Source organism: Boleophthalmus pectinirostris, unplaced genomic scaffold, assembly GCF_026225935.1.
Source record: "Boleophthalmus pectinirostris isolate CB_2022bp ecotype Guang Dong unplaced genomic scaffold, ASM2622593v1 HiC_scaffold_13, whole genome shotgun sequence".
NCBI lineage: Eukaryota > Metazoa > Chordata > Actinopteri > Gobiiformes > Gobiidae > Boleophthalmus > Boleophthalmus pectinirostris.
The window spans coordinates 18,559,032-18,586,572 of record NW_026571036.1 but is presented as its reverse complement, the minus strand read 5'-3'; the positions used below and the strand labels follow the sequence as shown (position 1 = coordinate 18,586,572).

The window sequence follows — 27,541 nt, the reverse complement described above, 5'->3', positions numbered from 1 at the left end:
ATATATATATATATATATATATATATATATATATATATATATATATATATATATATATATATATATATATATATATATATATATATATATATATAAATGTGTTTCTCACCTTCCACGGTGGTAGGTCTCTCTCACCCTCATTGAGCTCGGGTCCTCTACCAGAGGCCTGGGAGCTTGAGAGTTCTGCGCAGTATCTTTGCTGTTCCCAGTACTGCACTTTTCTGGACTGAGATGTCCGTTGTTTTTCCCGGTATCTGTTGTAGCCACTCTTCCAGTTTGGGGGTTACAGCCCCGAGTGCTCCGATCACCACAGGCACCACTGATGCCTTTACTTTCCAGGCTCTCTCCAGCTCTTCCTTGAGCCCCTGGTATTTCTCTAGCTTCTCGTGTTCCTTTTCCTGATATTACCATCGCTTGGTATTGCGATGTCCACCACCATTATGTCTGGTTGGTTCGCCATCACCATTCTGTCAGTCTGTATCTGGAAGTCCCACAGGATCTTGGCTCGGTCATTCTCCACAACCTTTGGAGGTGTTTCCCACCTTGATCCTGGGGTTTCCAGCCCGTACTCTGCACAGATGTTTCTGTACACTATGCCCGCCACTTGGTTATGTCGCTCCATGTATGCTTTCCCTGCCAGCATCTTACACCCTGCAGTTATGTGCTGGACTGTCTCAGGAGCCTCTTTGCACAGTCTACATATATATATATATATATATATATATATATATATATATATTATATATATATATATATATATATATATATATTATATATATATATATATATATATATATTATATATATATATATATCATTTCCAAGGCTAATGTTAAGTTATTATAATGATAAGTTATATAAAGTTATTATTACTTATACCATTAGTAATAGAAGTTATTACCACTATTTCACTAAGTGCTTTGTATGTCTACAAATAATTCAATACTAAGCCATAACAAAATGTCAGTTGAAGGTCTTGGCATTCACTCTTGTGAGCTTTAAGCCATGTTAGAATGTTGTTACCTTATCAAAAACATAGAGCTGCTTTTCATTCACACATGTTTGAGTAATCCTTTATTATTAGTCTGTCTAAATGTCCAAAGCTCAAAATGCTCTTTTCCACCATGTGAAGTCATGAAGTGGTAGTTTTCAAGTTAACAGCTACCTTTAACCTTTAGTTCAATAGATATTGACAATTCTAAGGTTGTAATTAGCCAACAGATTCTAGTAACAGTGTATGGAGTTTAAAAACACAGTGGAGCACTTCCTGTATTACCACATAACATCACAAGGTGGAAGAGTATTTCAAGTTGAGACAAGAACACAGTCTAAATATGCAGAGTTTGTGTGAATGAAACAAAATGCAACTTCAGGTATGTTTTTGAAGAGAAAAGAAAATTACATCAGAAAATTGCATAATATGGGCCTAGTCAATTATAAATAAATGTAAATAAAAGATATAAATGCTCTTTAGAGTTGTGTTTATTCTGTTAAATCTAAAGCAACAAATAACTTATTTTGATCGTGTCATTCTCTCTATTGCCTTTAGATTATTTTCTTAACGACCAGTTAAACCTTGCCATCTTTCTCTAGTTCAGCTCTGCAGTTACTGAAACCATTTCTCAATATCTATGTGCAAAAAAGCATTGTAAATAAAGGTTCTGATTTGTAGAAATTCCCATGCTTTAGTGGATAACCAATCACACGCGACTCTTTGCCAGTGCCTCTGGGCGGGGCATCACACCAGACGCTCTGGACGCTCATTGGCTGCTCGCATCTAGGCTCATGACACCTCAGCCAATCAGCGCAGTCATTCGATCTGACGAGGATCACGATTGAAAACCCCTATCTTCCGTCTCTGCGAATGGTGCAGCCGCCGCTTCCTGCGTTCTCTGTTTTGATGGAGACGAAGTCCTCATTGCTCGATTAGATCATAGCAGAAGCTCAAGTTCAAGGCAACATGGACGTTTTGAAATCTTTGGGGCATCCGGAGGAGCTGCTCAATTTATTCAAGTTCAAAATGGGTGGCTGCAGAGCTGTCATGCCGAAGTTGGATTATGTAAGTAGCGGGTTCACATGTTTCAAACAGTCCAGGCTTTGTGCGTCACTTGTTACTAAATACATGTTGCATATTGTTCAGTAATATTTATTGCTTATAGCAGTTCACCACCTATTCTGCATTGGACTTCTGGACAGACACCATAAGCTGATGCGGCTAATTGGACTGAGTCAAATGAGATCGCTCTCTCTCTCGCTTGCGCTTGGCTCGAGTGCATGGACCAGAGATGACCATTGACACAGGATTTGCGTTGCATAAAGAGCTTGGGGACTTCACCGTTGAGCAGAGGCTGTGCGCATGTTTCACGGATAATCCATTTTACGCCAATGTGACCCCGGGGAAAAGAGTCAGCGCCAGGGTTTTAATGACACCATTTGATATGAATATTTTGATAGCAATGATTTAATATTAAAGGTAGAGGAATAAACCGCTCTTCAAAATATGTTCGTGCTGTTTTGCCTACAATGAAGATTTATCATGTTTAGAATAAAGTTAATGTATGACAGCATGCAGATAGTCATGCAGTGTAATTCCAAAGACTGCCACTAGTTGTTGCGAGTTGCTATGGTTGCTATGTTTTCGAAATGTGTCCGTGGTTATGTTTGTAAGTTCATGTTTGGGGTGCAACATATGAGATAAGGAACAGTGATGCAAAGAGACTCCAGAAAATAATGCGCGTAATTAACTTAAAATAACAAGACGCATATTTTGCAGCCAATGCAGTTTTTAGTATTCTTATTCATATTGGCCTATAGGTACATTGTAACATGCAATCTAAATATCAGGAAAGAAAAAGAAGGAAAGTTTAGCTGTGCAAAACACCGAAAAGAGGAAGTTTATCATGGCATTGGGCGCAGTGGGTGGAGTCATGCCCAAAATCATAACAACAGATCTACAAAGTAGTGGATCGCCGTAGTAGAGGCCTGAACAGTAGGCGTATGTCATTTATAGATCAGCAGAGCGGTCTGGGTCCTCCCAAAGCGCATTACCTCACACGACCCTGCAGCTCTGTTGTCCTCTGCATGTGTCAAACTTCTCCACTGCCCCCTGTGGTCCTAAAATGGCGAGTTTTGGTTTGTTCTTTTCGTGCGCTTGAGTTCTCGCATGGCCGGAGCCTGCTGCAAGTGTCCGGTGTCTCTGTCCGTGTTTAAGCGCTCTTTGTCGGTGGCGCCACGGGGCTCAGGCTCGGTGGCTCCTCGCTCCCTCCTCCTCCCCGGGTGGAGGCTGGGGGAGAGGGGCCTGCAGGAGGCCGCCCGACCCTCCTGCGCCCTCAGACCCACCAGCTTTTACCGACACACGACCTTCCTCTGTCTGTCCTGCCAGGAGTCCATGAGCGAGAGTCTCAGGACCTGCTACGTGTACCTGAACCAAACCAGCCGAAGTTTTGCAGCTGTCATCCAGGCCTTGGACGGAGAGCTGAGGTGGGTAAAAGTTTGGCTGACAACATACATAAGAGGGGTGTGTCTCTCAACATGCTGTAAGTTCTCCCAAGCAGCAGTGCCAGTTACTGTGTCGTTTTTAAAATCAAACATTGCATTGTGAAGTCTGCTTGTGTGTGCACAATCAAAACGTGCCACCAATGCAGTGGTTTCTTGCAAATGCATATTTGTGCATGAACAAAGGCTCGGTCAACAAACAATATATGGCAGCTGCTGTGTGATGCAACATGTGAAAACCTGCCAAGAGCTGCACAAAACTCCATTGCTGCAGGTCCTGTAGTGTCAGTACCAAAATTGAAAAAAGACTGAAGAGTTTAATCTCTGTCTCTTGTGTGAAATGTAAACTAATAGGCCTATGTGCCAGCATAAAATGGGAGATCAGCCTAACTCTACCGCGCACTGTAGCCCTGATACAGATATACTGGAGATGAAAGGTCAGGTCAGAAATCCAAGTGGTCAAATTCCTTGCTCTCTTTATAGATTCCAGGTCAGAGTTTTCCCAGTACAAGGTTAACGCTCACTGAAATGGATTAATTAATTAATGATCTTCTAATCTTAACCCCACATTATTTTGTTTTCAATCAGACATGCAGTGTGTATTTTCTACCTGGTACTGCGAGCCTTGGACACTGTTGAGGACGACATGACCATCCCACTGGAAAAGAAGGTGCCCATGTTGAATAACTTCCACACTTATCTGTACCAGGATGAGTGGTGCTTCACCGAGAGCCAGGAGAAGGACCGTCAAGTCCTGGAGGATTTCCCCACTGTCAGTAATCTAGCATAAAGCCTTTTGTTATTTTGAAACATTAAGTAAACCTTTTTGTACAAACTTCATTTCAGATATCACTGGAATTCAGAAACCTCGCTCAGGAATACAGAGAGGTCATCTCAGATATCTGCCACAGAATGGGAGTGGGAATGGCTGAATTTTTGGAGAAGAAAGTTGGATCCATGAAGGAGTGGGACAAAGTAAATAATCAATTCATTTAATTTTTAACTTTGTATTAAAGTTTAACTATAACTTAAGAATACAATACGATGTTTGTTACTTGTTTTTTTGCAGTACTGCCACTATGTGGCTGGGCTGGTCGGCATCGGCCTGTCACAGCTGTTCTCTGCATCTCAGCTTGAGGACCCTGAAGTGGGACAAGACAGTGACCTGGCCAATTCAATGGGCTTGTTTCTACAGAAGACCAACATCATTCGAGATTATCTGGAGGACACTCGAGATGGACGTGCTTTTTGGCCAAAAGAGGTGAGACATTTTTACTTACAGATAAAATGTAATCAGAGCAAACTATTTCAAACCTTCAAAAAGTGTAATGTTTGATTTTATCCCACAAATACTAGATCTTATTCCATGCATTCACCAAGGCTCGGAATGCTGAAAAAGAAAATAGTGCTTTAAAAAATTCCTCATATTATTGTGCAGGCGTGGAACCAGTTTGCAGACCGTCTGGAGGACTTTGCGCAGCCAGAGAAGCTGGAGTCTGCCCTGTCCTGTCTCAACTTTTTAGTCACTGACGCTCTTCACCATGTCCCAGACGTCATCACGTATCTGTCCCGTCTACGCAACCAGAGCGTGTTTAATTTCTGTGCAATTCCACAGGTACACCACCCTCCAAGTATATTATATAAATTATGCTAACAAAATGTAATTTTGTAGTGAGTGGTTGTAAGTGTGGTTATTTCATCATGGTGTAACTGTGTCCTTTCTGTTGTTGACCAGGTAATGGCAATAGCAACATTATCAGCATGCTACAACAACCCCATGGTCTTTCAGGGAGTTGTGAAGATCAGAAAAGGACAAGCAGTGACACTTATGATGGAGGCCACCAATATGAGAGCTGTGCAGGCCATCATTGCCCAGTACAGTCAAGAGGTATTGAATCTGGGACCTGACTTTTATCCTTTCTAAAATATAAAGCAAAAGTAAGATCATTTTTGTGTTTTTTGCAGATTTTACATAAGGTGTTGCTCACAGACCCGTCACGGGACAAGACTCTACATGTACTCAGTGTTATTCGAGAGAAATCCCAGTCCAGCTATGTCACCAGAGCACATCATTTGTCGCCCATGTACTTGTCTGCTGCTATGCTCCTCGCTGCCCTCAGCTGGCAGTACCTCAGTACTACAGCAGCACAGGCCCAAGGCACAGGGGACATGCAGGGACAATAGAGTCAATATGCTTAGCTAATGCATCAGCATCTTCAAATACCAATAACAACCTTTGGATTTCAATTTGTGTAAATGTTCGCATCTTGTCAAAGCAGGACATCAAAAATTACCCATTCTTAGGCTTCTCCTGGACCACAAACTGCCCCTAAATGGAGACCCATTGTCAATAATTTGTAGTAATGTTGTTTCCAGCTGAAGAAATTAGGGAATTTGGTGTAGTTACATGCACCATTATCACTTTAAGGATCAGGATGTTGAATGTGGTTAGTGGGCTTTGTTTCTATTTTTTTTTTTAAATTGAAATTAATCTTGGCATCTTGATCAGTGCTAAAATGTTTATATTTTTCAACATTTGTTTTACAAAGGAAACTGCACTTCAGTTTTCATGTTGATGTTTACTGCCCTTGGTCTTCTCAGTGTACAGAGCTTTGTTGAATGTTTCAACTGTGCATCAATAGAGTACCTCTGCAGTTTATAGACTTTAATAATATACTTGTGTATTTCTGACACAATATTGAAATGAAAGTTAGGCATATAAAAATGCTAGCCAAGTGTCCTTACAGCTTTGGTGAGTAGAAAAGGTAGATGCACCTTGTACAGAACCAAAGAGAGCTCCAAACATTGCTATGTAATGTGTTATAATGATTTGTAAATATATGATCAATAAATGGCTATAGAGAGGTTTTATTTGTTATATGATATCTGCTATACACGTTACTTTTTTCAATGTGTTGGTACCAAGGAGAACCTAAGAACCATCTCACTCTCATAATTACTATTGCACCTCAGCATTACTTTTATATATTGTACAGTTGTTTATCAGTTGCCTGTCCATGATTGTTGTCACTTTAAATCACCTGTGAACATTTGAATTACTCAGTCACAAGATTATTATAGACAGTGTGCCCCACAAGCATGTGATCTCGTAAATATTGGGCTATAAAAGCTTAGAAAATTACAAGGGCAGCTTTTTTTTTTAGCCTAAATAGGACACACCACAGACACTGCACAGACTCACAAGAAGACAGGTAAGATTGCTTTCAAATACACACACAGCTCATTGTATTTATTTATTTTAGTTTTTACAATTATGGACATCGTCAAAAATTAGTTTTTATATTGTTTTAGAATGAATCATCTAACTACTCTTTGCCTGGGGTTAGTGACACTTTTTGTCACCGGGACCCATGCTCACCCTGTGTCTCCTTTGGAGATAGTTAATTTTGTGAATAAAGCCAACACTACATGGAGAGTAAGACTAAATATACACACTGATCACACGCATCTTTTGTTCAAATTTCAATTCTCCTTTTAACTGAACTTTTCTCTTTAGGCTGGACATAACTTTGATGATGTTGATGTTTCCTACTATAAAGCTTTATGTGGGACTATTATGAATGGACCAAAGTTGCCAGAGGTGTAAGTGTACAGCTTCTAACAAGTGACATTAGCAGGTGTGCCATGACTATATAACTAAAATAACATTGTATTATTTATTACAGCTTTCACAACACTGAGAACATACAACTTCCAGATAGTTTTGATGCCCGTGAGCAGTGGCCTAACTGTCCCACCATCGCACAGATTCGAGACCAAGGAAATTGTGGATCCTGCTGGGTAAGTTTTATCATAGTACAATATTATTATACAGACAGATGCAAAGCAGTTTAAAATATGTCTTTTTATGTCCCTAATTCAATAATTGAGTTGAATTTCCACAAAAAAATATATTTCAAACAACAGCGATTGCAGCATAAAAACACTGAAAAGACAAATATAAACATTGAAAGTTTCCAGATTGTACAACCCATTTTTCAATCACTGGTTCATTCCTCCCATCCTCAGCAACTACTATTAGCATCATTTATTTATTTGTATTATATATTTTTTTATTTTGTATTTTCTACAATCTGAATATTTGTCCTATAATTTTGACATATTCAATTTTGTGCACTTCTTTGACCAAGGAAATTGCCTTGTGGATCCATAAAACTTTTATTGACCAAATGTATTGTATAATTGTGCTCTATAGAAACACTTTCCAAATATGACAAGAAGAAAACTAGACAGATGATACAACTCTCCTTTCTTTTAGGCCTTTGGGGCAGTGGAGGCCATATCAGACCGTATCTGCATTCTGAGCGATGGGAAGGTGACAGTGCAGATTTCAGCAGAGGACCTCCTAACCTGCTGTGATGAGTGTGGCATGGGGTTAGTAGTCTGAAGACAATTAATACAAAGTTAACACATTTTGTTTTATTTCCTGTTGTAATTTTTGTAAATTTGAATCAAGATGTTACGGTGGTTTTCCTTCTGCTGCCTGGGATTACTGGGCACAGAATGGACTGGTCACAGGAGGCTTGTATAACTCCAAAGTGGGTAGGTACACATCATAGACTACTCATATGTTCTGCATACATTTAACTAATTGCAATGGGTTAAATTAATAAAAGATGTTAATAGGATGTCGACCCTACACTATTGCTCCCTGTGAGCATCATGTTAATGGCTCAAGGCCTCCATGCCAAGGTGAGACAGAAACCCCAAAATGTGTGGAGCAGTGCGTCAGTGGATACTCTCCCTCCTATCCCAAGGACAAGCACTTTGGTAAAAAAACAAAAAACAAAACACAACAAAAAAACCTTAGACTTGCTGTATCTTTTTAAATAGGCTTTTACATTGGATTATGAAACCTTCTATTGTTTATCAGGTGGACACACATACTATGTCCCCAGCAATGAGGACCAAATCAAGACTGAGTTGTACAAGAACGGACCAGTAGAAGCTGCCTTCAATGTTTATGCTGATTTTCTCCAATACAAATCCGGTAGGTCTAAAGTAACACAATTCTAACTTTGCAATACAGTACGCACTGCTCATTACTGGTGTGGGTTGTGTCAGGTGTGTACCAGCATGTAACAGGAGACATGCTCGGTGGTCATGCTGTCAAAGTTCTGGGCTGGGGGGTGGAGAAGGGCACCCCCTACTGGCTGGTGGCAAACTCTTGGAATGAGGACTGGGGTGATAAAGGTAAAATAATCAAAAAATATAAATATAACATTAATTATTGTGAGCAGATTTTAAAAACCGAGCATTTAAATAATTTCTTTCAGGTTACTTCAAGATCAAACGTGGAAACGATGAATGTGGTATTGAATCTGAGATAGTCGCGGGCATGCCACGGTAGAAGAGAAAAGAAACATGATTAAAAACCTTTTGCGAAAGCTATAACATTGATTTAAGAATCTCTTGTTGTAAGAGGGCAATTATGAAGATAAATAATGCTTAGTCAGTATCTGAAATGATGAATAATAATAAATAAAACACAAATACAAAAGTGTGTTTTATGTTTTGTTGGTCTGGGTGATTCTCATTTGTTTTTCCTATTTCGTAAAATAGTACTGTATAATATTGTATGGATTATGTAACAAATAATCTACATATTGATTAGCAAAAGAAATATCAAAACAAGCATGTAGCATCTTAGATAAACTTTATTGATTGACAAGGGGAATTATTTGGATACAGTAGCTCACACATCACAATACATACAATAACAAAAATATAATATATAATAAATAATACATAAAAAATAACAAGAGACTGGGGTCAAATAGGGTATAATTATGCAAATGTATATGTACAAGTAAAAATAAAATATAGAAATATAGTAAATATAAATAATATAGTAAATAATATAGTAATATAATATAAATATATCTCAGAGTCAGATGTATACAAGAGGTCGTACGGAGAGCAGTGCAAAGATGAAATAATGATTGACATAGGGTTATCTATGACATAATAAAGGTGAGTTGTTGAACAGCTGTAAAGAAATCCTGAGCATTTTGTTGGTATTATTGAACTAAACAAGTTTTACAGTTCGGTTTCAGGTTGCATGAAATATTCAGAAAGCCTTAAATGTTTAAATACCTCCCAGAAGTACAAAGTCCAAAATATTACCTAAATTCTCCACTACAGTAGATGTCGCTAGTTTGGTTTCAAATGACAAAACGGACCATGACAGGCGCATGCGCAGTGGATTACCCATTCATCCGGTTTATGCAAAGAAACCGGACTGTACAGCGATTGAATTAGGCTCGAAAACTGTAATCCTTTAGTCCTTTGGAAATGTGAAAGAGCCGATGTACAACCGGTTATTCTGACGCCCCGGAAGGAGGTTATCGCCAATGGGACACCGCAGTGAGGAGATGCGAGAGAAGATTAGGCGGTGGTTATGATGAAGGCAGGTTATGGGTCACCCTCGAGTACATAACAGCACCGTCACCTCCAGTCTGTCCAAGTCGTCGCCGCTGCTACCGCTCTTAGGCTTATTTCAGTTCATGTCCGTGTTGGTTTAGTCTTACAGGTTTATGTCATGTTTCTCTGTCACTGGGAGTTCTGGAGAATATGCTGGGCGTGTGTAACCCGACCTTTTACGGTGCTCGTCTGCTCCGTCACGGCCACACTGTTACTGTGGGGCCGCAAGTGCCAGGTCAGTCACTTCCGGGGATCAACCCGAAGACCAGCACTTTAATAGTTAAATTATAGATCACCATTTAGTCTTGGTTTGGTTTTAGTGGTAAACATGACACAGGGGAATAGTTGATGTTTGAGGGTTGTTACTGTTTGTTAAAGGTGCACCACGAAACTTTTATGGTCTGTCACCTGCTTGTCTCCATTGTGGATTTTTTGCTTTACCTGAAATGTTCCACAGTAAGTTAAACTGTATATTAAACTGCTGTCTTTTGCATTTACTGTATTATGCACCTGCACTGTGAACAGGGTTGTCTCTCCACAGATCTGATCTGTAACTTTCCCTGATAGAGTAATCTACTCCATGGAGATGGACATAAATTTAATGTCATACTGTGGCACATTTTAGGTAGATAACACTATAACATCTCCATTCATTCACCAGAAAAGTTATATAGTGCATATAGTGCACCCTTAAAGGGGCCTATATTACACAAAATTGCGAGCTTTAAGCCATGTTATATGGTGTTACTGCTTCAAAAACATACCTGGAGATTTGTTTTGTTATATTCACACATGTTTGAGTAATCCTGCATTATTAGTCTCTTTACATCTCCAAAGCTCAAAATGCTCTGTTCTACTTTGTGATGTCATGTAGTGGTAGTTTTCAAGTTAACAGCTACCTACCTATTACCTTACTACTTACTACCTACTACCTTACTTTTTCTTCAGTAGACTGCCAATTCATCCAAATGGCTCTAGTGAAGGTGTATGGAGTTTAAAAACACACTTTCTGTATTACCACATGATATCACATGGTAGAACAGAGTGCTTTCTGTTTAAGAGATTAGCTCAGCCTAAATATGTAGGGTTTGTGTGTTAAATATGTGTGAATGAAACAAAACACAACTAGAAGTATCTTTGAGATGAGGAAACAACATTATAACATAGATCAGAAAATAGTGTAATATAGGCCCTTTAAATGCTGAATCAAAGACTAATTCTTTGTCTAGTTTCTGTAAATATTTCTGATGTAGAAAATTACGTTAATATAGATCTTGCTATCTTTTCTTTCAGAGACCAGCCTTAGTGTGTAGTGAGGCCTTTGGGACCTTTCTTCATAAACATTGTCCAGTGGTGGCTGAGCACTTCAGACCCACTCCTTGGTGCTGGGGGGGCCGACTTCAAACTCTAGCAAATGCCTTTCTCAAGAGCAGACCCACAATCAATTATCGCAAGTAAGTAAACTCACCACTGTCTTGGATCATTTACTTGATAAGTGGAATTGCTTTTCTTTTACTGAAAGTACTGTATGTTTCTGTAATGTTTTAGTGAGTTGGTCCGCACTGTTGACGGAGGTCAAATTTCTCTTGATTGGGTGGATAATCACTCCAGTACCGCCTACCCAGAATCTTCCACTCGCCCCACAGTGCTGTTCTTACCAGGCCTGACTGGAAACAGCAAACAACCCTATGTACTCCATGCTATTCGCCAGGCTGCCATCCGGGGCTACAGGTTGGACAAGAAAAGAACATTTGTAAAATTATTTGGACAAATAATCAGTAAATGTTGCAATGTAAATTTGTTTTTAGGTGTGTGGTCTTCCACTACCGAGGCTTTGGAGAGGAGGAGTTACTCGTAAGTGCCTTTCATGCCTTTCATTTTGTTTATCAAACTCCTCTCTCGTCACGTTCACTTCTTCCTTTCTGCTTACCTTAGACACCTGTCACTTACTGCGCAGCCAGTACCTCTGATCTTGAATATGCGGTGCAGCATGTAAAAAGACTTTTTCCAAACTCACCTCTGCTTGGTGCTGGTGTATCTATGGGAGGGTGAGTTTACCAATAATCTATTTACTGTTTCAATGTAAAATATTGACCATGTTTAATTTAAAACTTGTTCAACATACACGTGTCTTTTGAACAACTGAAACTCCCAATGTACACCTCTACACACACCACTACAGACAAAAAAAAAGAAAGAAAAAAATTGCCATTCATGGATTATATTATGTGCACATCACTACATATTTCAGACCTTCCATCCCCTTGCCTTTATGCCTCCAGTCCAAATAACCCAAAGAAAAAAAAAATCAACTTGAGCATATTATGCGTCTGTTTTTATTGTTATGGCCTACATTAATGTATTTGCAGGTATATTCTTTCTTTGTGATAATAAGGTTATCTTGTATATTTTGTCTTTGACAGAATAATACTGTTAAACTACCTTGCAAACAAACAAGCTGAATCTGGACTGGAGGCTGGTTTTACCATTTCTGTTCCATGGGATGTGCAGAAGTCATGTGATTCAATGGAGGAACCCCTCAACTTGCTGCTTTTCAACAGACACCTGGCACGAGGCCTTTGTGAAGCTGTCATCAGGTCAAATATCATATCACATCTTGTTGTTTTTTTTCTTCATATTGCTCTATAAACTTTAATAAGTCATTTTATGCATTCTCCACAGACACAGAAATGTTCTACAAAAAGTGGTGGATGTTGACTACGTCATAAAGGTACTTATTTACTAAAAAACAAACATTGTATTTTGTGAATAATAATGAATGGTATAATCATATTTTTTAATTCTCTGCCCCTAGGCACGTAGCCTTCGAGAGTTTGATGAGCGTTTCACCACTCAACTCTTTGGCTACAAGACCTGTGAAGACTACTATCGAGATGCCAGTCCTGCCTTTAAACTTCACAATACAACTGTTCCCATCTTGTGTCTCAATGCTGCAGACGACCCTTTCTCCCCACAACATGGTGAGTTCCCCAGTTTATCAGTGGTGACTATCTTGAAAAGTTTTTAATTTTGGTGAAAATTTTACTGACCAGTATGTAATATGATATTTTATTTTTTTGTGCTCATAAAAGCTTAAATACAAAACGTAAAATATTCTCATAATTTTCAGCCTTTCCCCTGGCCATGGTGAGGCGACTCCCAAATGTGGCTCTTCTGGTGACCAATCATGGCGGGCACATTGCTTTCATGCAGGGCGTGTTTCCACGGAATGAAGGTTACATGGAGCACCTCTTCGGACAGTTTACACAAGCCGTGTTTGAACATCCGGAGGACCTGAAGGAAGCATGTGGCATAAAGGAAGTCCTGATCAGTTCATGATTTTATTGTTTTGTTAGTTTGGTGCTGTGAATATGCTGTGAGTGCACATTATCATTCCACTGTTTGCATTGTGAAAAAAATATTATTATCATTAGTAGTAGTAGCAGCTATTCAGTCAATATTTATTGTGCACGGCGTATAATTTCATATCACATTCATTGCTGCCTACCTCAACAATTCACCACCACGAGGTTAACTTGAAATCGAATGTACTGAGTAAAATGTATGTTACACCATGCTTAGGAGATGATAAGAAAATGCATATAATGTCTTAAAACTAACGTAGTGGTTGGCATTCCAAAATGCATTATTAAATGAACGCCCTATGTATAATTTAGGTAGGATTTGTTTATTTGGCAAAATATCACTTTAGAAATGTCAAATGTGAAACTCACCACTTCGTTGTGCACTGTTCAATAGCTTGTAAGTTTGTGTATATTTGTTTTATACACAATCCTGTGGAAGAATTGTTTCCAGTGAATGAGGGGGGGGTTGTATTTATATGAAGGATATACAATAAGTTATACCATATTGCACTGTTTTTTGCTATGATGCGGTATTATGCTTCTTATTCATAGTTGGAATATTGTATTTTTGCATAGTTCGCATTATTTTATACCTCAATTATGAACTTGACCACTTGTCCAAGAGCATACAAAATGAGTAAATATGAACTGTAAAATTGTCAACTGTATCAGATCTAAAGTATAATAAAGATATGCTTATATTTGAACACAATTTAAGTCTCTTTCTAGGCTCCTCAAACCCAATTCCAGCAGCTATGGAGCTCCATATTGTGTTGCTGCCAGTACATTTATTGTATAGACAGAAGTCAATTTTACACATCATACAAGACATGAACTGTCTGCTGATTTGAGAGTCCTTTTATCTCAAAGCGAACGCTCATAATGTAGTTTATTAACCCCAGTATCAATAATTAACTGTGAACAATAAACGCCCACGGTCTCTGTCACAATGCTAAACTTAAGCCCTATTTAGAATACATCTTGGTACAATACAACATGCAAGTCATCATTAAGTGCTCCTCAAATCTAAGCCAATTTCACACACTAGGGAGGTGGTACTTTGACATACTTTGACCACTCTGTCTTTTGCCATGTTGTACCTGATGTGATGGGAGGGGCCAGATTCTGTGGTTAATTATTCAACACCTGGGCTGCGGAGATTGACAGATAGGGAAAGAGACTGTGAGAGAGAAGTAAAAATAGTAACGTGGATGGGGCTACATGGCAATTTGAGAGGAGCAAGTGTGGAGCTCAGGCAGAGGAAGTATTGTTAAATAGACAGCGGACAGGGACTGCTTTCTGTTTAGTCTAAGGTGTTTTTATTCCGATCAAACTCTGATTGATTATATTGCTACGAGATCAATCAATGTGGCCTTTATAATCAAGTCTTTTTTTTCTTCTGCCTGATTTGCATGAAGTTTGCAGGTGAGTTCCTCTTTCTTAGGTCATTCAATGTTATATAAATGTTATACAGTTGAAGTTGGGTACATTTTAGCTCTTATTTCACTATCGAATTATAATGAAATCTGCTGAATGAATTCACTTACACTTCTTTTTGAATTAGTCATGAGGACATATAGAGAGCAGTGGTTATGCAGTGCACTGATACCATGTTTTTCCACTGCAATTTTGATAGTTATAAAAAATACCCTAAAAATATATTATAATAACTTTGCTTACTTACTAATCTTATTTTACTACTACTGTAATAGGGACTGCAATTGTCACTTTGACATTTTACGTGATTTGGTCAGATAAAATAAGTTTGCTGCATACTGGACATACAAACTATTACCTGCATCTGTAATAATAATTCTGTCTTAATTTATTAGAAAATATAATGAAATAATAACATATACATTTATTTTAAAAGTATACAATATTCATATTTTCTTTTGTTTATATACACATTTTTATGGCTGTCATGTTGAAATCTTGAATACCATATAAGCCAATTGAAAACTTTGGCAGCCCTTAGATTCATGGGGAAATGGAAGTCAAACCAAGAACACTCCATTGAATGTTGATAAACATTTTAAGGTTAACCACACACCCCTCTCTTTATAGCCTGGTTTCCTAGAAAGCGCATAAATTAAGAGGGCACTTCTGGTCTTTGTGTGTTTTGTAGTTTCTAGTTAATCAAAAGCCAGTTTGTTGAAGGGGTATTACATGTTGTACTTGTATAACTGAGGTAAGAATGTAAATTAGTTTGTACTTTATCTGTAATTTTTTCTTGCTTACAAACCAAAATGATGTAATTTCTTATGGTCAACATGCAAGAATTTCTAACCAAGATTTATTTGGATTGACTTTATGATTCTCTGTCTAATCTTAGAAGTTCCAATGTTCACAATGAAGGTCATGTGATCTGATTTCTATATTATGATTGGTCTAAGCATTTTTCCACTGTGTATCTATACAGCATATGTATATATTGTAAAACTATAGTGTTTGTTCTGTCAATAGAATCGTAAACACTTCCATCTAAATGAAAATACCTTGTCTTCTTATCAGCACTTGGTTAAACAGAAAACCTTATTAGTTTGGACTGAATCACGTTTGCCCTTATGAGGCAACACATTGGTAAATATTTCTTCAATAATATTTAAGTCTGATTATTTCTGTGTTTAATTTAGTTTATTTAATTTATTTGGGCTTCCTTTACATTTAATTTACAATACAGGTGTACAAAGAAGCATACATAGCCCAAAAGGAGTTGGCTGAAGCAAATGCTTATTACCACCTACTCCAATTCAGTTTCTTGTTAACATCAACAAACATTTCACTGTATATTACTGTATTATTATCCACAGGCACATACAAGGACTACTGGAAATCATCTTTTAGAATAATTAATTCTATAAACTCTTAGAAAGAGTTAAAGATACTTATTTTATATTGATTGATTGATTGCATTTATATAGTGCCTTTCAAAATACCCAAAGCGCTTTGCAGTTCATTATTCAGTCACTCCACACTCAGTGGTGGCAAGCTACTATTGTAGCCACAGCTGCCCTGGGGCAGAGATTTATTTTTTATTTTTTAATTGCAGTAAATTTGTTGCATTTTCAAGTTGTCATCTAGCTCATTCCATAAATTCACACTACTTCTATGATACATTGGCTTTTGACGTTAGTACGAACACACTGTACTTTATAAATCCATGGCGATATATTCATCACCATCCAGAGTAGACATGTGCCAAGCACAGACTATGTGGTGCCAAGGCAGTGATCATAACTTCTAATGGCAAAGATAAAGTATGACAAAATGTACATAGTAATTGTGAGAGAGAGAGGGGTGGAGTGTGGGAGGGTTTGTTTTTTTTTTGTTTTTTTTGTCTTTTTTGTTTTTATTTTGTTAAATATTACAATTATTATTTTCTAAAGTACAAAGTAAAATGCTTTTCATACTATACATAACTAAGACCATTTTTAGTGGTCAATATTAGGTTGGTTAGCTTATGTTTTGGCCCACTATTATAATATGTGTCATTAGCAGTTAAACCCACTCCAAAGAGATCTTTAAAGGAGTCGGCTGGGTGCAGGAGCATTCAGAGGACATCCCACTGTCTGCCTCGCATCATGCTGCATTATTCAGCAGGAGTTAGGGCCTGTGCTACTCCCCCACTGAGCTGTCGTCATGGGAAAAGGTTGATGTGAAAGCAAAGAAACAGTTGTTGTGGCTATACAGGTGAAAGGTTACTGACTGAATGCTACAGTAAAAGTCTAATAATATCATTGTTTGTGTTTTATGTGCAGAGATGGAGAAACAGCTTGAAGATCTAAAGCAACAACTAGAAAAACAATGCTTAATCAATAAAGAGCTACAAAGACAAAACAAAGACTTAGGTAAGTACACAACAGCAGCACACAGGTATCTGTCTTTTAAGGATGATGGTGACAGAGTGGTTCTTGCCTCTTCATGAAAAGAGTTTCTTATTGTGCTGATGTTTACATGACCTCCTTGTGGTACCGTATTCATGTCTGCAATATCGGTCTCTCTGAAGCACACCCACGTTAGTTCCTACATTGCGCAAAACTGACTCTTGTGAGCTTTAAACCATGTAATAATGTTGTTACCACATCAAAATGATATTTGGAGCTGTGTTTTGTTTCATTCACACATATTTGCGCAATCCTTTATTAGTAGTCTGTCTACATTTCCAAAGCTCAAAATTCCAAATTATAATGTCAAGTGAACACCTACCTTTTACATTTTGTACAGTAAAAGTTTGCAATTCCAGGGCTGAAATCATCCAAATGACTCTATTGAAGATGTATGGAGTTTAAAAACACAGTAGAGCACTTCCTGTATTGCACATGACAACACATGGTGGAACAGAGTATTTTCTGGGTGAGAGAAGAACTCGACCTAAATAAGCACAGTTTGTGTGCTAAACAAATGTGTGAATGAAACAAATCACAAGTCTGGTAATGTTTCTGATGAGGAAATAACATTATAAAAATTCAGAAAATAGCGTAATATGGAGCCTTTAAAGATATAGCTTCAAGGGCACAACAACAATATGTGCACCGGTTGGAGCAGCTGGATCATTGTCCATTTGTATGTCTCTGTGTCAGCCTTGCAACTGTGACCTATACCTCTTCAGTGAACCACTGAAGTGAAAAGTTAATATCATGTATACTCTTCTTCAGAAAAACGTCTTCAAGAAAAAGAGAAACTCCTGCAGCAACTACAAAGCCATGAGCCAGGTGAGATCATTCTCCCACAGGTTTGACATCTTGGCCTAAGCTAATATTACACAATAAATATTTTTTTTTGTGTTTAGAGTTTCATGGACACAGTGGGAATGAAGTACAAGAATTTAGAAAAAGCAGAGCTGCTGTTATAGCCACTGAACCGATCCCAGAGACGTTGGAAATCTCAAGCACGAGAGTCAAGAAAACTGGCTCGTGAGTACAACTATTTGATTGCAACTATATCCGCACTTATGTGGTTTCTAACCTCAACTAGCAAATAAACTAACCTAACCTAACTAGGCTATTAATGCAAAGTTTATATGTAGGAGATTAATGTAGGGTCATTAAGTTGTGAAGTAATTAATTTTAATTACCTGCTTATCAAAGTTTCAAATAGATTATCAACTGCAATGAAGGCTACTTTGAAGTATTTTTAATGGTTAATTCAGATCCTGGTCTTCCTTGGTTGGTTGGCTCACTATGATTTTAAATCCTCAGTGAGACGAGTCTGATCGTCAAAGCCATCCAGAAGAATGACTTTCTGAAGAGACTGGACGATGAGCAGACGGCCATGATGGTGGAGCTACTGGTGCTCTCTAAGTTCAACCCTGGAGATGAAGTCATCAAAGAGGGCTCTGAGGGGGACAGCATGTACATAGTGGCAGGTACATACTTGTCTTTCACTGTTTAAGATCAAAATATTAGGAAAAGTATGGCCTATGGAAAATGTGTATGTGTGTGCATGTGGGTGAGACTGTGCATGTGACTCTGAATTGCATGGTTTGTGTGGGGTTGGGCAGTTGTGGCGTATAGGTGGTGGGTGGAAGGAAATCCGGGACTGTTTTTAATGACCGTAAAGCACTTTGCATTACATTTTTGTATGTAAAGTCCTTTGGAAAGTTTGATTTGATTTGAAATACCCAAATTGACAAATAAATTAATTTTAAAACTCACTTTGTTTGTAGCTGGTGAGTTGCAGGTGACCCAGGCTAGACAGGATCTCCGCACTCTGACCACTGGAGATGTTTTTGGGGAGTTAGCCATCCTATACAACTGTAAAAGGACCGCCACAGTCAAAGGTATGAACACAACAAAGAATTAAGAACTAAAGGTAAGATTAGTTTCAATGCAAAAACAACAAAAAAACTTTTCATGTTAAAAAGTTTGTATGTATTGGGTTCTTTTTGAAAATGTAATGTAGAGAGAAAAGTGTTTATTATTTAGAGAATATTAGCTAAATATTGGCTAGCATGTACTATAGCAGTTAGCTAGATCAACTTTATACAGAAAAGGTGACAGCTAACAATATGCAAAATTAAAGGTGAATAATCTTTCTTCTGTAACAAATGTCTGACATTATAACCCCACATACTTATAATAATAATCTCTGTTTGACTGACTGCAGCTAAGACGGCCGTGCGTTTGTGGTGCATGGAGAGGCAAACCTACAGGACCATCATCACCAACAAGTCCAAGAAGAAACGAGAGCAGCTCATGGGTTTCCTGAAGACGTGAGTGAGCCTCAGTTGTCCTCACCAAAGAGTCTCATAATAGTTTCTTTGTTTACATCTTGTCTTCATTCTTACATCTACAGGGCTCGCACTTTGAAGGACCTAAATGATGTCCAGTTGTCCAAAATTATTGATTCAATGGAGGAAGTAAGTCAAATCAGGTGGTTCAGCAAGAGCTAAGTGTTATAGAGGTTTATCTAATCACAAGGACATGGTTTAATAGCTACATAGACGGACATTAGTTTAATAACACTTATTTAAACTTGACTGACTGACTAGTTTGTTTTAGTCACAGGTATATTCCGACCTTATTCCAGAGCCCATTCCATTATGCATATCCAGAACTGAAACTCACATTGACTTTGTTTGTTTTTTGAGGCATTAACTAACAAGACAGGTCCGTCAAAAGACTTAGGCTAAAAACAAACAACACTCAATCAATCAAACTTTATTTATAAAGCGCTTTTCATACAAAAACGTAACACAAAGTGCTTTACAGTGATTAAAAACAATCTCACATTTCCATCCACCCACCCACTTACCCAACCCCACACCTGCCCGACTCCACACAACCAAACAACCCAGACACGCACACCCACTCGCACCCACACGCTCCCTAAGATAGTAAAATACATAAAATCACCTATAGTAAAATGTGAGGCTGAATACAGGCGAACCAGTTGAGAAAGCACTATCAGAGGAGCCGTCTACATCAGGAGCAGAGAGTCGTCCACCACCACCAGGAACCACCACAGGGTCCAGGGAAGAGATGAAGCCCAAGCACCAACCCTCCACCAGGAGCCCACGGGACAGAACCCGGGAGCCACAGCCGATCTCTGCTCCCGATGCAGAGGCTCCTACAGAGGAAACACTGGAAATCCTAAAAAATATGCCTAAAATAAATAAATATACTAAAATGTGTACAATAGAAACAGGTAAAAGTATAAGAATTTAATCAAAAGCTAAGCTAAAAAGGTGGGTCTTGAGCCTGCTCTTAAAAACATGAACATTCTCTGCAGCCCTGAGCTCCTCCGGCAGGCAGTTCCATAGACGGGGGCCATAATACTGAAAAGACGCCTCTCCGTGAGTGTGTGTCCTGACTTTGGGAATGAGCAGGAGCCTGCTGCCGGAGGAGCTGTGGCATCTGCGTTAAAAACACCACAATTTAACCTTTCTGGGTCAAGTCAAATAGGTAGCTCCAAAGAACTGCAATGCAGGTAATTTTTTTATCTATTTATTTATTTTTTAATTGCTTAAATTTTTATCTTTGAGGCCTGCACGCTACATTTGTTGGATGTGCATGTACCTACCACATAATATCTATTCTCTTAGATTACAAACATGGGGTTACCACAAGGTTCACCCCTTGGTCCACTACTGTTTTTTTTTCTTGGATGATATCCAACCAAAGATGGTGTCAAAATATTTAGTGACATTAAATTGTGAATGATTATACGTGAAAATACCTATTTCATTTTATTTGACATAACCATAAGATTTTTGTAGTTGTTCGGCAGTTAACAAGTTAAAGAACAAAACTATCAACTTAAATATTCCAACAACGCACATTTATGTTTCATTTCAGGTGAAGTACCAGGACAAAGATGTAATTGTACGAGAAGGCGCTGAGGGAAATGCCTTCTACATCATTCTTAAAGGCGAGGTACTCTACTTGAACTCACATCTCAGTGCCAATGAGCACCTGCCTGTGCATTAATGCTTTTCCTTCCTGTGTTTCCCCTTAGGTGCTGGTAACAAAGAACGTGAATGGGCATCAGAAGCAGATCCGCAGAATGGGAAAAGGAGAGCATTTCGGGGAGCAGGCCCTTATACGGTAACCATGGCAACAGCACCACGTTAGCCTCTGGACATTATATTATGAGAGAGCCTCGTGTAACTTGCTGCTGTTGTGTATATATGTTCCTACTGTGTGCTTTATAGTCCTGTATAGAGGGGCAGCCCTTTGCTTAAACAGCTATACAATACCTACTCATGACAAATATCAGATTTGATTAACTCTTTGAATACTATGAATAAAATCTTCTTCTTGCAGTGAGGTGTTGAGAACTGCCACCTGCACTGCTGATGGCCCTGTCACCTGCTTCTCCATTGATAAGGAGTGAGTGGATGCTGAAATATTGAGAGTAAAAGCCATTATTCTGTCTGGTCAGTGGTGTGTTCTGCAATTGTAATTGCTCTCTGCCCTTTCATTTGTGCAGGGTCTTTGAAGAGACTATTCCAATTGAACAACTGGAACTTTTTGATGAGTATGTAACATTTGACCTTTTGAGCTATTGTTGCACATCAGTATGACGTGCACTGACTTCTTGTTTGCTTTAGTTCCAAAGTCATGCAGCAGGACACAGAAGTCCCAGAAAAATCCAGGTGACTCATAATACATTCATACATAGATTAATGTTGATTATTTTTTATGTAATTTAGCTCCAACTGTACAAAATATTCTGTAAATAAATAATTCATTGTATCAGTCCCAGCTCCACATTGAGATTCAAGGACCTTGTTCCAGTGTTGTACCAGGAGGGTCGTTACCAGGGCGACCCCGTGACTTTGGGAGTTGGAGGATTTGGACGTGTACAGCTTGTGAGTGTGGTTTTCCTATTTATAAAATCTTTACAGCTTGTACTATTTTTTCTAAAATGCCTTTCTTTGTTTATTAATTTCTTAAAATTATGCTTGCAATATGATATTATTAACTATTCTTTTTGCCAGCAGTAGAACATTTCCACGCTTTAACTATTATGACAGTGTTCAGTAATGTTTTGCATTATGTAGACATTGCCTATATTTTCAGATGACCACAATGAATCATGGAAAATACTATGCCATGAAACGGGTCAGTAAGAAGCAGATAGTTGCTAAGAGACAAGAGGAGCACATGCTGTTTGAGAAAAAGATCCTAAAGACTATCCAGTGTGACTTCATTGTAAGGTAACAAAATATAAGTGTTAAATTCAGTATTTAAGAGAGAGAGAGAGAGACCTTTCAAATATAACTTTTTTTTTTCTTAATTGTAGGCTCCATGCAGCTTTCAAAGACACAAGATATATATACATGGTGATGGAGTTTTGTGGAGGTGGGGAGGTGTGGACCAAGCTGAAAGAAGTGTAAGCAACAAATACAATTTTATAATGCTATAAAGAATGTTTTTGTATTTTGTATGGCTAATTCTATACTTTAATAGGCTACTCAGAAACAGTTTTTCTATGTTTTTATTTATGTTTTACAATAATGTACAGTCTCAAAACTTTTACATTTTTAGGTATTTCCCAAGAATACATGTAATAAATATAAAAAGTGTAAGCAACAAATACAGTTTTATAATGCTATAAAGAGCATTTTTGTCTTTTGTATGGCTAAATCTGTACTTAAATAGGCTACTCAGAAACAGTTTTTCTATATTTTTATCTATGTTTTACAATGATGTACAGTCTGAAAACATTTTTCAACACATTTCCATATGAATACACAGTAAGGTAAGGTGCAAAAAGGTGCAAAAATCCAAAGTCAACAATCCAAAATGTTACAAAAATAAGCATGCTAATAATTTGACAAAACTCTTAGAAGTTCAAATTCTCAATGTGACTGCATTTTTGTTTTCATCACTATCCATCTCTGATGTTAACCTTGGCATATAAAATGGTACAGAATGAGTAAAAGGGCATCTCTGTTGACATGCTGCCTGTTACCCTATAGACTTATAGTATTTGAAAGCTAATTATTGTGAGTTTGTGATTGTGTCATGTGTCTTTGATCAGGGGCCGTTTTGATGAGGCCATTGCTGTCTTCTGCACGGCCTGTGTGGTGGAGGCCTATGCATACCTCCATAAGAAAAACATCATGTACCGAGATCTGAAGCCAGAGAACTTAATGCTGGACCTAAAAGGCTATGTTAAACTGGTTAGTGACAAGTGAATACATCTACAATATGTGACTATGATACCGGCTACTTATATTTTGTCATTTTTCCCACTCATTGTCTGTGTTACAGGTAGACTTTGGTTTTGCTAAGGAGTTGAATCGTGGAGACAAGACATACTCCTTTGTAGGTACCCCTGAATACATGGCACCAGAAATCATTCAAAACCAGGGACATGATTTTGCTGTAGATTTTTGGTCTCTGGGAATTTTGATTTTTGAGCTTCTAGCAGGAAGGTAAGAATTTCATATCATACTCCATCTAATGTATTATTAACTATCTAAATAAAAACTGTACAAGTGCAGTTTTAGCCAGTAGGGGGCAGCAGTGATTTGTGGCACATGCCGCATTAGTTCCAGTCATTCATGTTTTATATGTACTTCTACAAATGCCATGACATTTCTTTAGCCTTTGATTTTATGTTTACCTCCAGCCCTCCCTTTTCGAGTTCAGAACCTCAGAAGATTTATGCCAAGATCCTTGATGGGGTGCTTAAGTATCCTCCTTATTTAAGTGAAGCAGCCAAGTCCATTATCAGTAAGCTGTGCAGGTGAGAGATATGGACTCTATCAGGATTCCAGTGTATGCATTGACTCTATAACTGTGTGGAATGAATAATGTTCTGTCAGTTCAAAGGGCTCTGGGATTTATCTATTTTAAGATTAATATCTATAATTCAGTCTTTCAATACAAAACAAATACAAAGGCTTTATGTTAGCTAAATATTAAATATGCCCCTCTGAGTGAAATGACAAGTTATAGTTCGCAGACAAATTATCACAGAACTTGATGTAGTGAAGTCCTACTTCTACCTCTGACCTGGTTGAGCCATAGTGTAGACCTGGTATCGCACCATGGTTTAGACATGGTTTAGCCCGAATATAGATATATGAAAGGAAATAAATATATAAAGGAATCTATGATACTATACATTTTTTGTGTTTATTGGTAAAAGAAATACTTGAAGAGCATGCATTCTTAATGTGAACATCCTTGCCTCTCCACAGATATGACCTTGAACCTAGTGTGGTCACCTGCTTGTCCCCATGGAGATAGATCAGCTTCATGACATACTGTCCACCATATAAGTTACATAGTGCACCTTTAACTCCCTAATAGCCAAATATTTCCTTAGGTGTTTGAAAAACCCTGTAACTAGAACAAACAGAAATCTACTGAGAATGAGCAATACTCCGTCAAAGATAATGTAATGATTTATTACCTTATGTTGTAGGCCGCGCCCAGGTCAAAGGTTAGGAAACACCAAGAATGGAATCAAGGATGTCCGGCATCACAGGTAACCATGGCAACAGTAATCATGAATGAGAGTGTGCATAACCTGTTTTGGCTTCAATCTGTTACTACTGTTGTTTTCAGATGGTTCAGCAACATGAACTGGCACAAGCTGCGCGTGGGACAGCTCGAGGCTCCCACGATCCGACTCGTACGCAAGGCAAGTCAAACAAGAGGAGGATACTAATTAGTACTTTGGAATACTTCCCAGAAATAATATGAATGAGCCCCCAAAGTACTCTTAAATTTATCAAGTGTTATAATCTGTTATATTATCGATTTTCTGTGTGTGTCTGCTTGCGCTTTAGGGCCCCTGCTACATCAACTTTGATCGTTTTCCACACGACCAAACGAAAGCTGATGAGGAGTTTTCGGGATGGGACAAGGACTTCTAATCTTTTCATTACATCGACAGCTGACACATTTTTACTTTACTTGGACCCATTTAAATTCCCTACAATTATTTTTTTTATATTTGGGGGAATTTAATCATACTGTTGCCAGTATAAGATAAAGGATGCAAATACACATTTATAATAATATATTTTATTACCAACTACTGTGATACTGCACTGGAGTTGGACCTCATGCCTAAACTGACCCAATTTATCATAGGTAGTACAGTTACAGAAAATTATAGCAATTCTACCACTATAACCTGAATAACATCACATTTCTTTGTGATACAGACCTAAAATTAATGTTTCAAGCCTCATTAAAGATATGGGACCTTTGTAAAAATTATGTAAAATGTACCCATATGAAGGATCAAATATGTTTCAAGCTCGGTGAAAAATCTTTGGACACTGCTGGCCTACATAGAGATCATGCACAAAATATTCCAAAATATGGCATTAAAATATCATCTGCAGAGACATGGCCACACTCCCATAGAGAGTGTATATGTTTAAAGGCATTTTTGGACAATAGAAATGTGAATAAATGATAGATGACAGTTTAATGCCATACTGTGGAACATTCCAGGCAAAGGAATAAAATCTCTGTGAATACAAACACATAGCAAACCCCACACCAAGTACAAACTGCTGACAGACACTATTCAAAATGCTGTTATCTGGTGAACTGGGTCAAGTATTGGCCTTTTTTACTGGAAGTTTAAAAATGACTACTCCAAAGGTATCTGACTAAACCGACTGTCCTGTCCTGGCAGCAGTTGCTTCCGTTTCACGCCTCTGTCTTTCCTCATGAGGCTGGTTTTCCACATCAGAAAAGCTCCACATGAAAGCACGCGGGGCATCAAAGAAGAGAAGACAGATGTTTCCCCCCCTCACAAAACTACTACACCAGCAAGTGCGCTCAGAGGACCCAACGTGAACCTGATTACAATCATATCTCAGAAGATGAACTGAATGAACTGCACAAAAGTTTTTTAACTGTACTGCCTCTACAATCAGAAATACATTTCTTGAGTTTCACTATCATGTCTCACCGAAATCTGCACAAAATTCAGCTGGAGATGGCTTGATGAATAATGTACTGTTCAATTATTCATGATTAAATCCTTTTGTAAAAGTTGAAATTTATCCACTCTGACAAGCAGACAAGATAGAAATAATACATTCTTTATTAAGCTGGAATAGGGTTTTGTAATTTTACCAGTTATTAAAAACTATTGTTAACAGTGATACTTGGAGGAGAGGTTTTCTTCGCTGAGTGGTCATGACTTAATTGAGCCTTTCATTTCCAGTGAGCACTTTGTATCTGCTTGAATGCATAATTTTCTCAAGCAGACTTCCTGTCAGCTTGCATGTCTTGACAAGATCATCTTGTTACGTGGATGATTTATTTTTACGATTTATTTAAATTGTTTATAAATGCCATCTTGAGACTGGACCAAAGTGCTATTATTCGCCCACACGTCTCCACAGCAGTCGCTAATGGCTATACCTGTATACCAGTGCTGTTAGGTGGTTTTAGAGACAACAGGGGGCTGGATGGATAGTGAATCTCAAACATGTGCTTTTATCTGAGCAGCATATTGTTGTAAAATGCTCCTGCTGTGAGCTGTGATATAAGTGGGCTTATATAACCATATTAATAAATAAAGTGAATGAGCTGCTTTGAAAAACAGGTACAGAAATATATGGCATCGGCAGGCAAGATGGTGAGAGGATAAAGAAACTCAAACCATAAAATTATTAGATTAGGATTTCTTTTAATCTTTAATGAAGAAAAACAATTAATCCAACACTTAAGATCTTTACGGAAAGTGCACCTTAATTAGCCAATTAGTAAATCATGAAATTCAGAATTAACAACTAGTTTATTAAAAAATGATTCAGGGTTAGTAATTTAATTAAAGGGTCCATATTATGCTACTTTCTGATCTATGTTATAATGTTTCCTCATGAGGAACATACCTCGAGTTGTGTTTTGTTTCATTCACACATGTTTAACACACAAACCCTACATCTTTAGGCTGAATTATTTTCTCAAAAACACTGTTCCACCCTCTGATGTCATGTGGTAAAACAGGAAGTCCATTGTGTTTTTAAACTCCATGTACTTTCACTAGAATCATCTGAATGATTTCAGACCTGGAATTGCCTCTTCTAAACAAAAGATGAAAGGTAGCTGTTAACTTTAAAACTACTGCTTCATGACATCACAAGGTGGAACAGAGCATTTTGAGCTTTGGAGATGTAGACAAACTAATTGTTACGGCCCCAGGCCTTGGATTGTCATTTGTTCTGTGTGTTCTAAACAAGTTTGCTGACACAACTGGATTCCTGCTGTGGGAGCCCTCGTTTGTGATTAGTGGGGCAGGTCGACG

General features: G+C 38.1%; 4 protein-coding genes across 8 annotated transcripts; all 4 read left to right on the top strand.

Moving 5' to 3' along the window:
- The first annotated feature begins 1,855 nt into the window (after positions 1 to 1,855).
- On the top strand, positions 1,856 to 6,362 carry fdft1 (farnesyl-diphosphate farnesyltransferase 1). 2 transcript variants are annotated; one of them, XM_055149609.1, is made up of 8 exons: positions 1,856 to 2,058; positions 3,382 to 3,479; positions 4,083 to 4,266; positions 4,341 to 4,469; positions 4,564 to 4,755; positions 4,933 to 5,109; positions 5,230 to 5,382; positions 5,460 to 6,362. In XM_055149609.1, the coding sequence occupies exons 1-8, from the start codon at positions 1,960 to 1,962 to the stop codon at positions 5,676 to 5,678; spliced, it is 1,251 nt and encodes a 416-aa protein (XP_055005584.1). In that variant the 5' UTR covers positions 1,856 to 1,959; the 3' UTR covers positions 5,679 to 6,362. The 2 variants fall into 2 exon arrangements, with proteins under 2 accessions (XP_055005584.1, XP_055005583.1); XM_055149608.1 differs by having other exon boundaries at positions 1,936 to 2,058; positions 2,162 to 3,479.
- Positions 6,363 to 6,807: 445 nt separating this feature from the next.
- LOC110171978 (cathepsin B-like) lies at positions 6,808 to 9,015 on the top strand. The gene is made up of 9 exons (XM_055149784.1): positions 6,808 to 6,930; positions 7,012 to 7,097; positions 7,181 to 7,295; positions 7,774 to 7,889; positions 7,972 to 8,057; positions 8,142 to 8,285; positions 8,389 to 8,505; positions 8,580 to 8,708; positions 8,792 to 9,015. Exons 1-9 carry the CDS (start codon positions 6,808 to 6,810, stop codon positions 8,863 to 8,865), a joined length of 990 nt encoding a protein of 329 aa, XP_055005759.1. The 3' UTR covers positions 8,866 to 9,015.
- A 705-nt stretch (positions 9,016 to 9,720) lies between these two features.
- Positions 9,721 to 14,015, top strand: LOC110175314 (phospholipase ABHD3-like). 4 transcript variants are annotated; one of them, XM_055149671.1, is made up of 10 exons: positions 9,721 to 10,173; positions 10,317 to 10,394; positions 11,232 to 11,392; positions 11,487 to 11,669; positions 11,747 to 11,792; positions 11,874 to 11,986; positions 12,362 to 12,535; positions 12,621 to 12,669; positions 12,754 to 12,919; positions 13,069 to 14,015. In XM_055149671.1, the coding sequence occupies exons 1-10, from the start codon at positions 10,057 to 10,059 to the stop codon at positions 13,275 to 13,277; spliced, it is 1,296 nt and encodes a 431-aa protein (XP_055005646.1). In that variant the 5' UTR covers positions 9,721 to 10,056; the 3' UTR covers positions 13,278 to 14,015. The 4 variants fall into 4 exon arrangements, with proteins under 4 accessions (XP_055005646.1, XP_020797131.1, XP_055005648.1 ...); XM_020941472.2 differs by lacking the exon at positions 10,317 to 10,394 and having other exon boundaries at positions 9,722 to 10,173; XM_055149673.1 differs by lacking the exon at positions 10,317 to 10,394 and having other exon boundaries at positions 9,723 to 9,924.
- Positions 14,016 to 17,057: 3,042 nt separating this feature from the next.
- prkg3 (protein kinase cGMP-dependent 3) lies at positions 17,058 to 26,304 on the top strand. The gene is made up of 21 exons (XM_055149567.1): positions 17,058 to 17,154; positions 17,962 to 18,018; positions 18,096 to 18,219; positions 18,505 to 18,671; positions 18,972 to 19,085; positions 19,412 to 19,517; positions 19,601 to 19,664; positions 21,103 to 21,180; positions 21,263 to 21,351; positions 21,571 to 21,636; positions 21,737 to 21,784; positions 21,858 to 21,902; positions 22,007 to 22,118; positions 22,330 to 22,466; positions 22,553 to 22,642; positions 23,294 to 23,435; positions 23,527 to 23,690; positions 23,888 to 24,004; positions 24,689 to 24,751; positions 24,832 to 24,907; positions 25,056 to 26,304. The coding sequence occupies exons 1-21, from the start codon at positions 17,067 to 17,069 to the stop codon at positions 25,140 to 25,142; spliced, it is 2,034 nt and encodes a 677-aa protein (XP_055005542.1). The 5' UTR covers positions 17,058 to 17,066; the 3' UTR covers positions 25,143 to 26,304.
- The last annotated feature ends 1,237 nt before the right edge of the window (positions 26,305 to 27,541 follow it).

Coding starts and splice junctions, on each gene's coding strand:
- fdft1 (XM_055149608.1), top strand. CDS start 3,163: ATGGCCGGAGCCTGCTGCAAGTGTCCGGTGTCTCTGTCCGTGTTTAAG. Junction 3,480..4,082: donor GCCTTGGACGGAGAGCTGAG/GTGGGTAAAAGT, acceptor GTTTTCAATCAG/ACATGCAGTGTGTATTTTCT. Junction 4,267..4,340: donor TCCTGGAGGATTTCCCCACT/GTCAGTAATCTA, acceptor ACTTCATTTCAG/ATATCACTGGAATTCAGAAA.
- LOC110171978 (XM_055149784.1), top strand. CDS start 6,808: ATGAATCATCTAACTACTCTTTGCCTGGGGTTAGTGACACTTTTTGTC. Junction 7,098..7,180: donor GGACCAAAGTTGCCAGAGGT/GTAAGTGTACAG, acceptor TATTTATTACAG/CTTTCACAACACTGAGAACA. Junction 8,058..8,141: donor CTTGTATAACTCCAAAGTGG/GTAGGTACACAT, acceptor AGATGTTAATAG/GATGTCGACCCTACACTATT.
- LOC110175314 (XM_055149671.1), top strand. CDS start 10,057: ATGTTTCTCTGTCACTGGGAGTTCTGGAGAATATGCTGGGCGTGTGTA. Junction 10,174..10,316: donor TGTGGGGCCGCAAGTGCCAG/GTCAGTCACTTC, acceptor TGTTTGTTAAAG/GTGCACCACGAAACTTTTAT. Junction 11,987..12,361: donor GCTGGTGTATCTATGGGAGG/GTGAGTTTACCA, acceptor TGTCTTTGACAG/AATAATACTGTTAAACTACC.
- prkg3 (XM_055149567.1), top strand. CDS start 17,067: ATGGAGAAACAGCTTGAAGATCTAAAGCAACAACTAGAAAAACAATGC. Junction 21,352..21,570: donor GGGGAGCAGGCCCTTATACG/GTAACCATGGCA, acceptor TTCTTCTTGCAG/TGAGGTGTTGAGAACTGCCA. Junction 21,785..21,857: donor CAACTGGAACTTTTTGATGA/GTATGTAACATT, acceptor TGTTTGCTTTAG/TTCCAAAGTCATGCAGCAGG.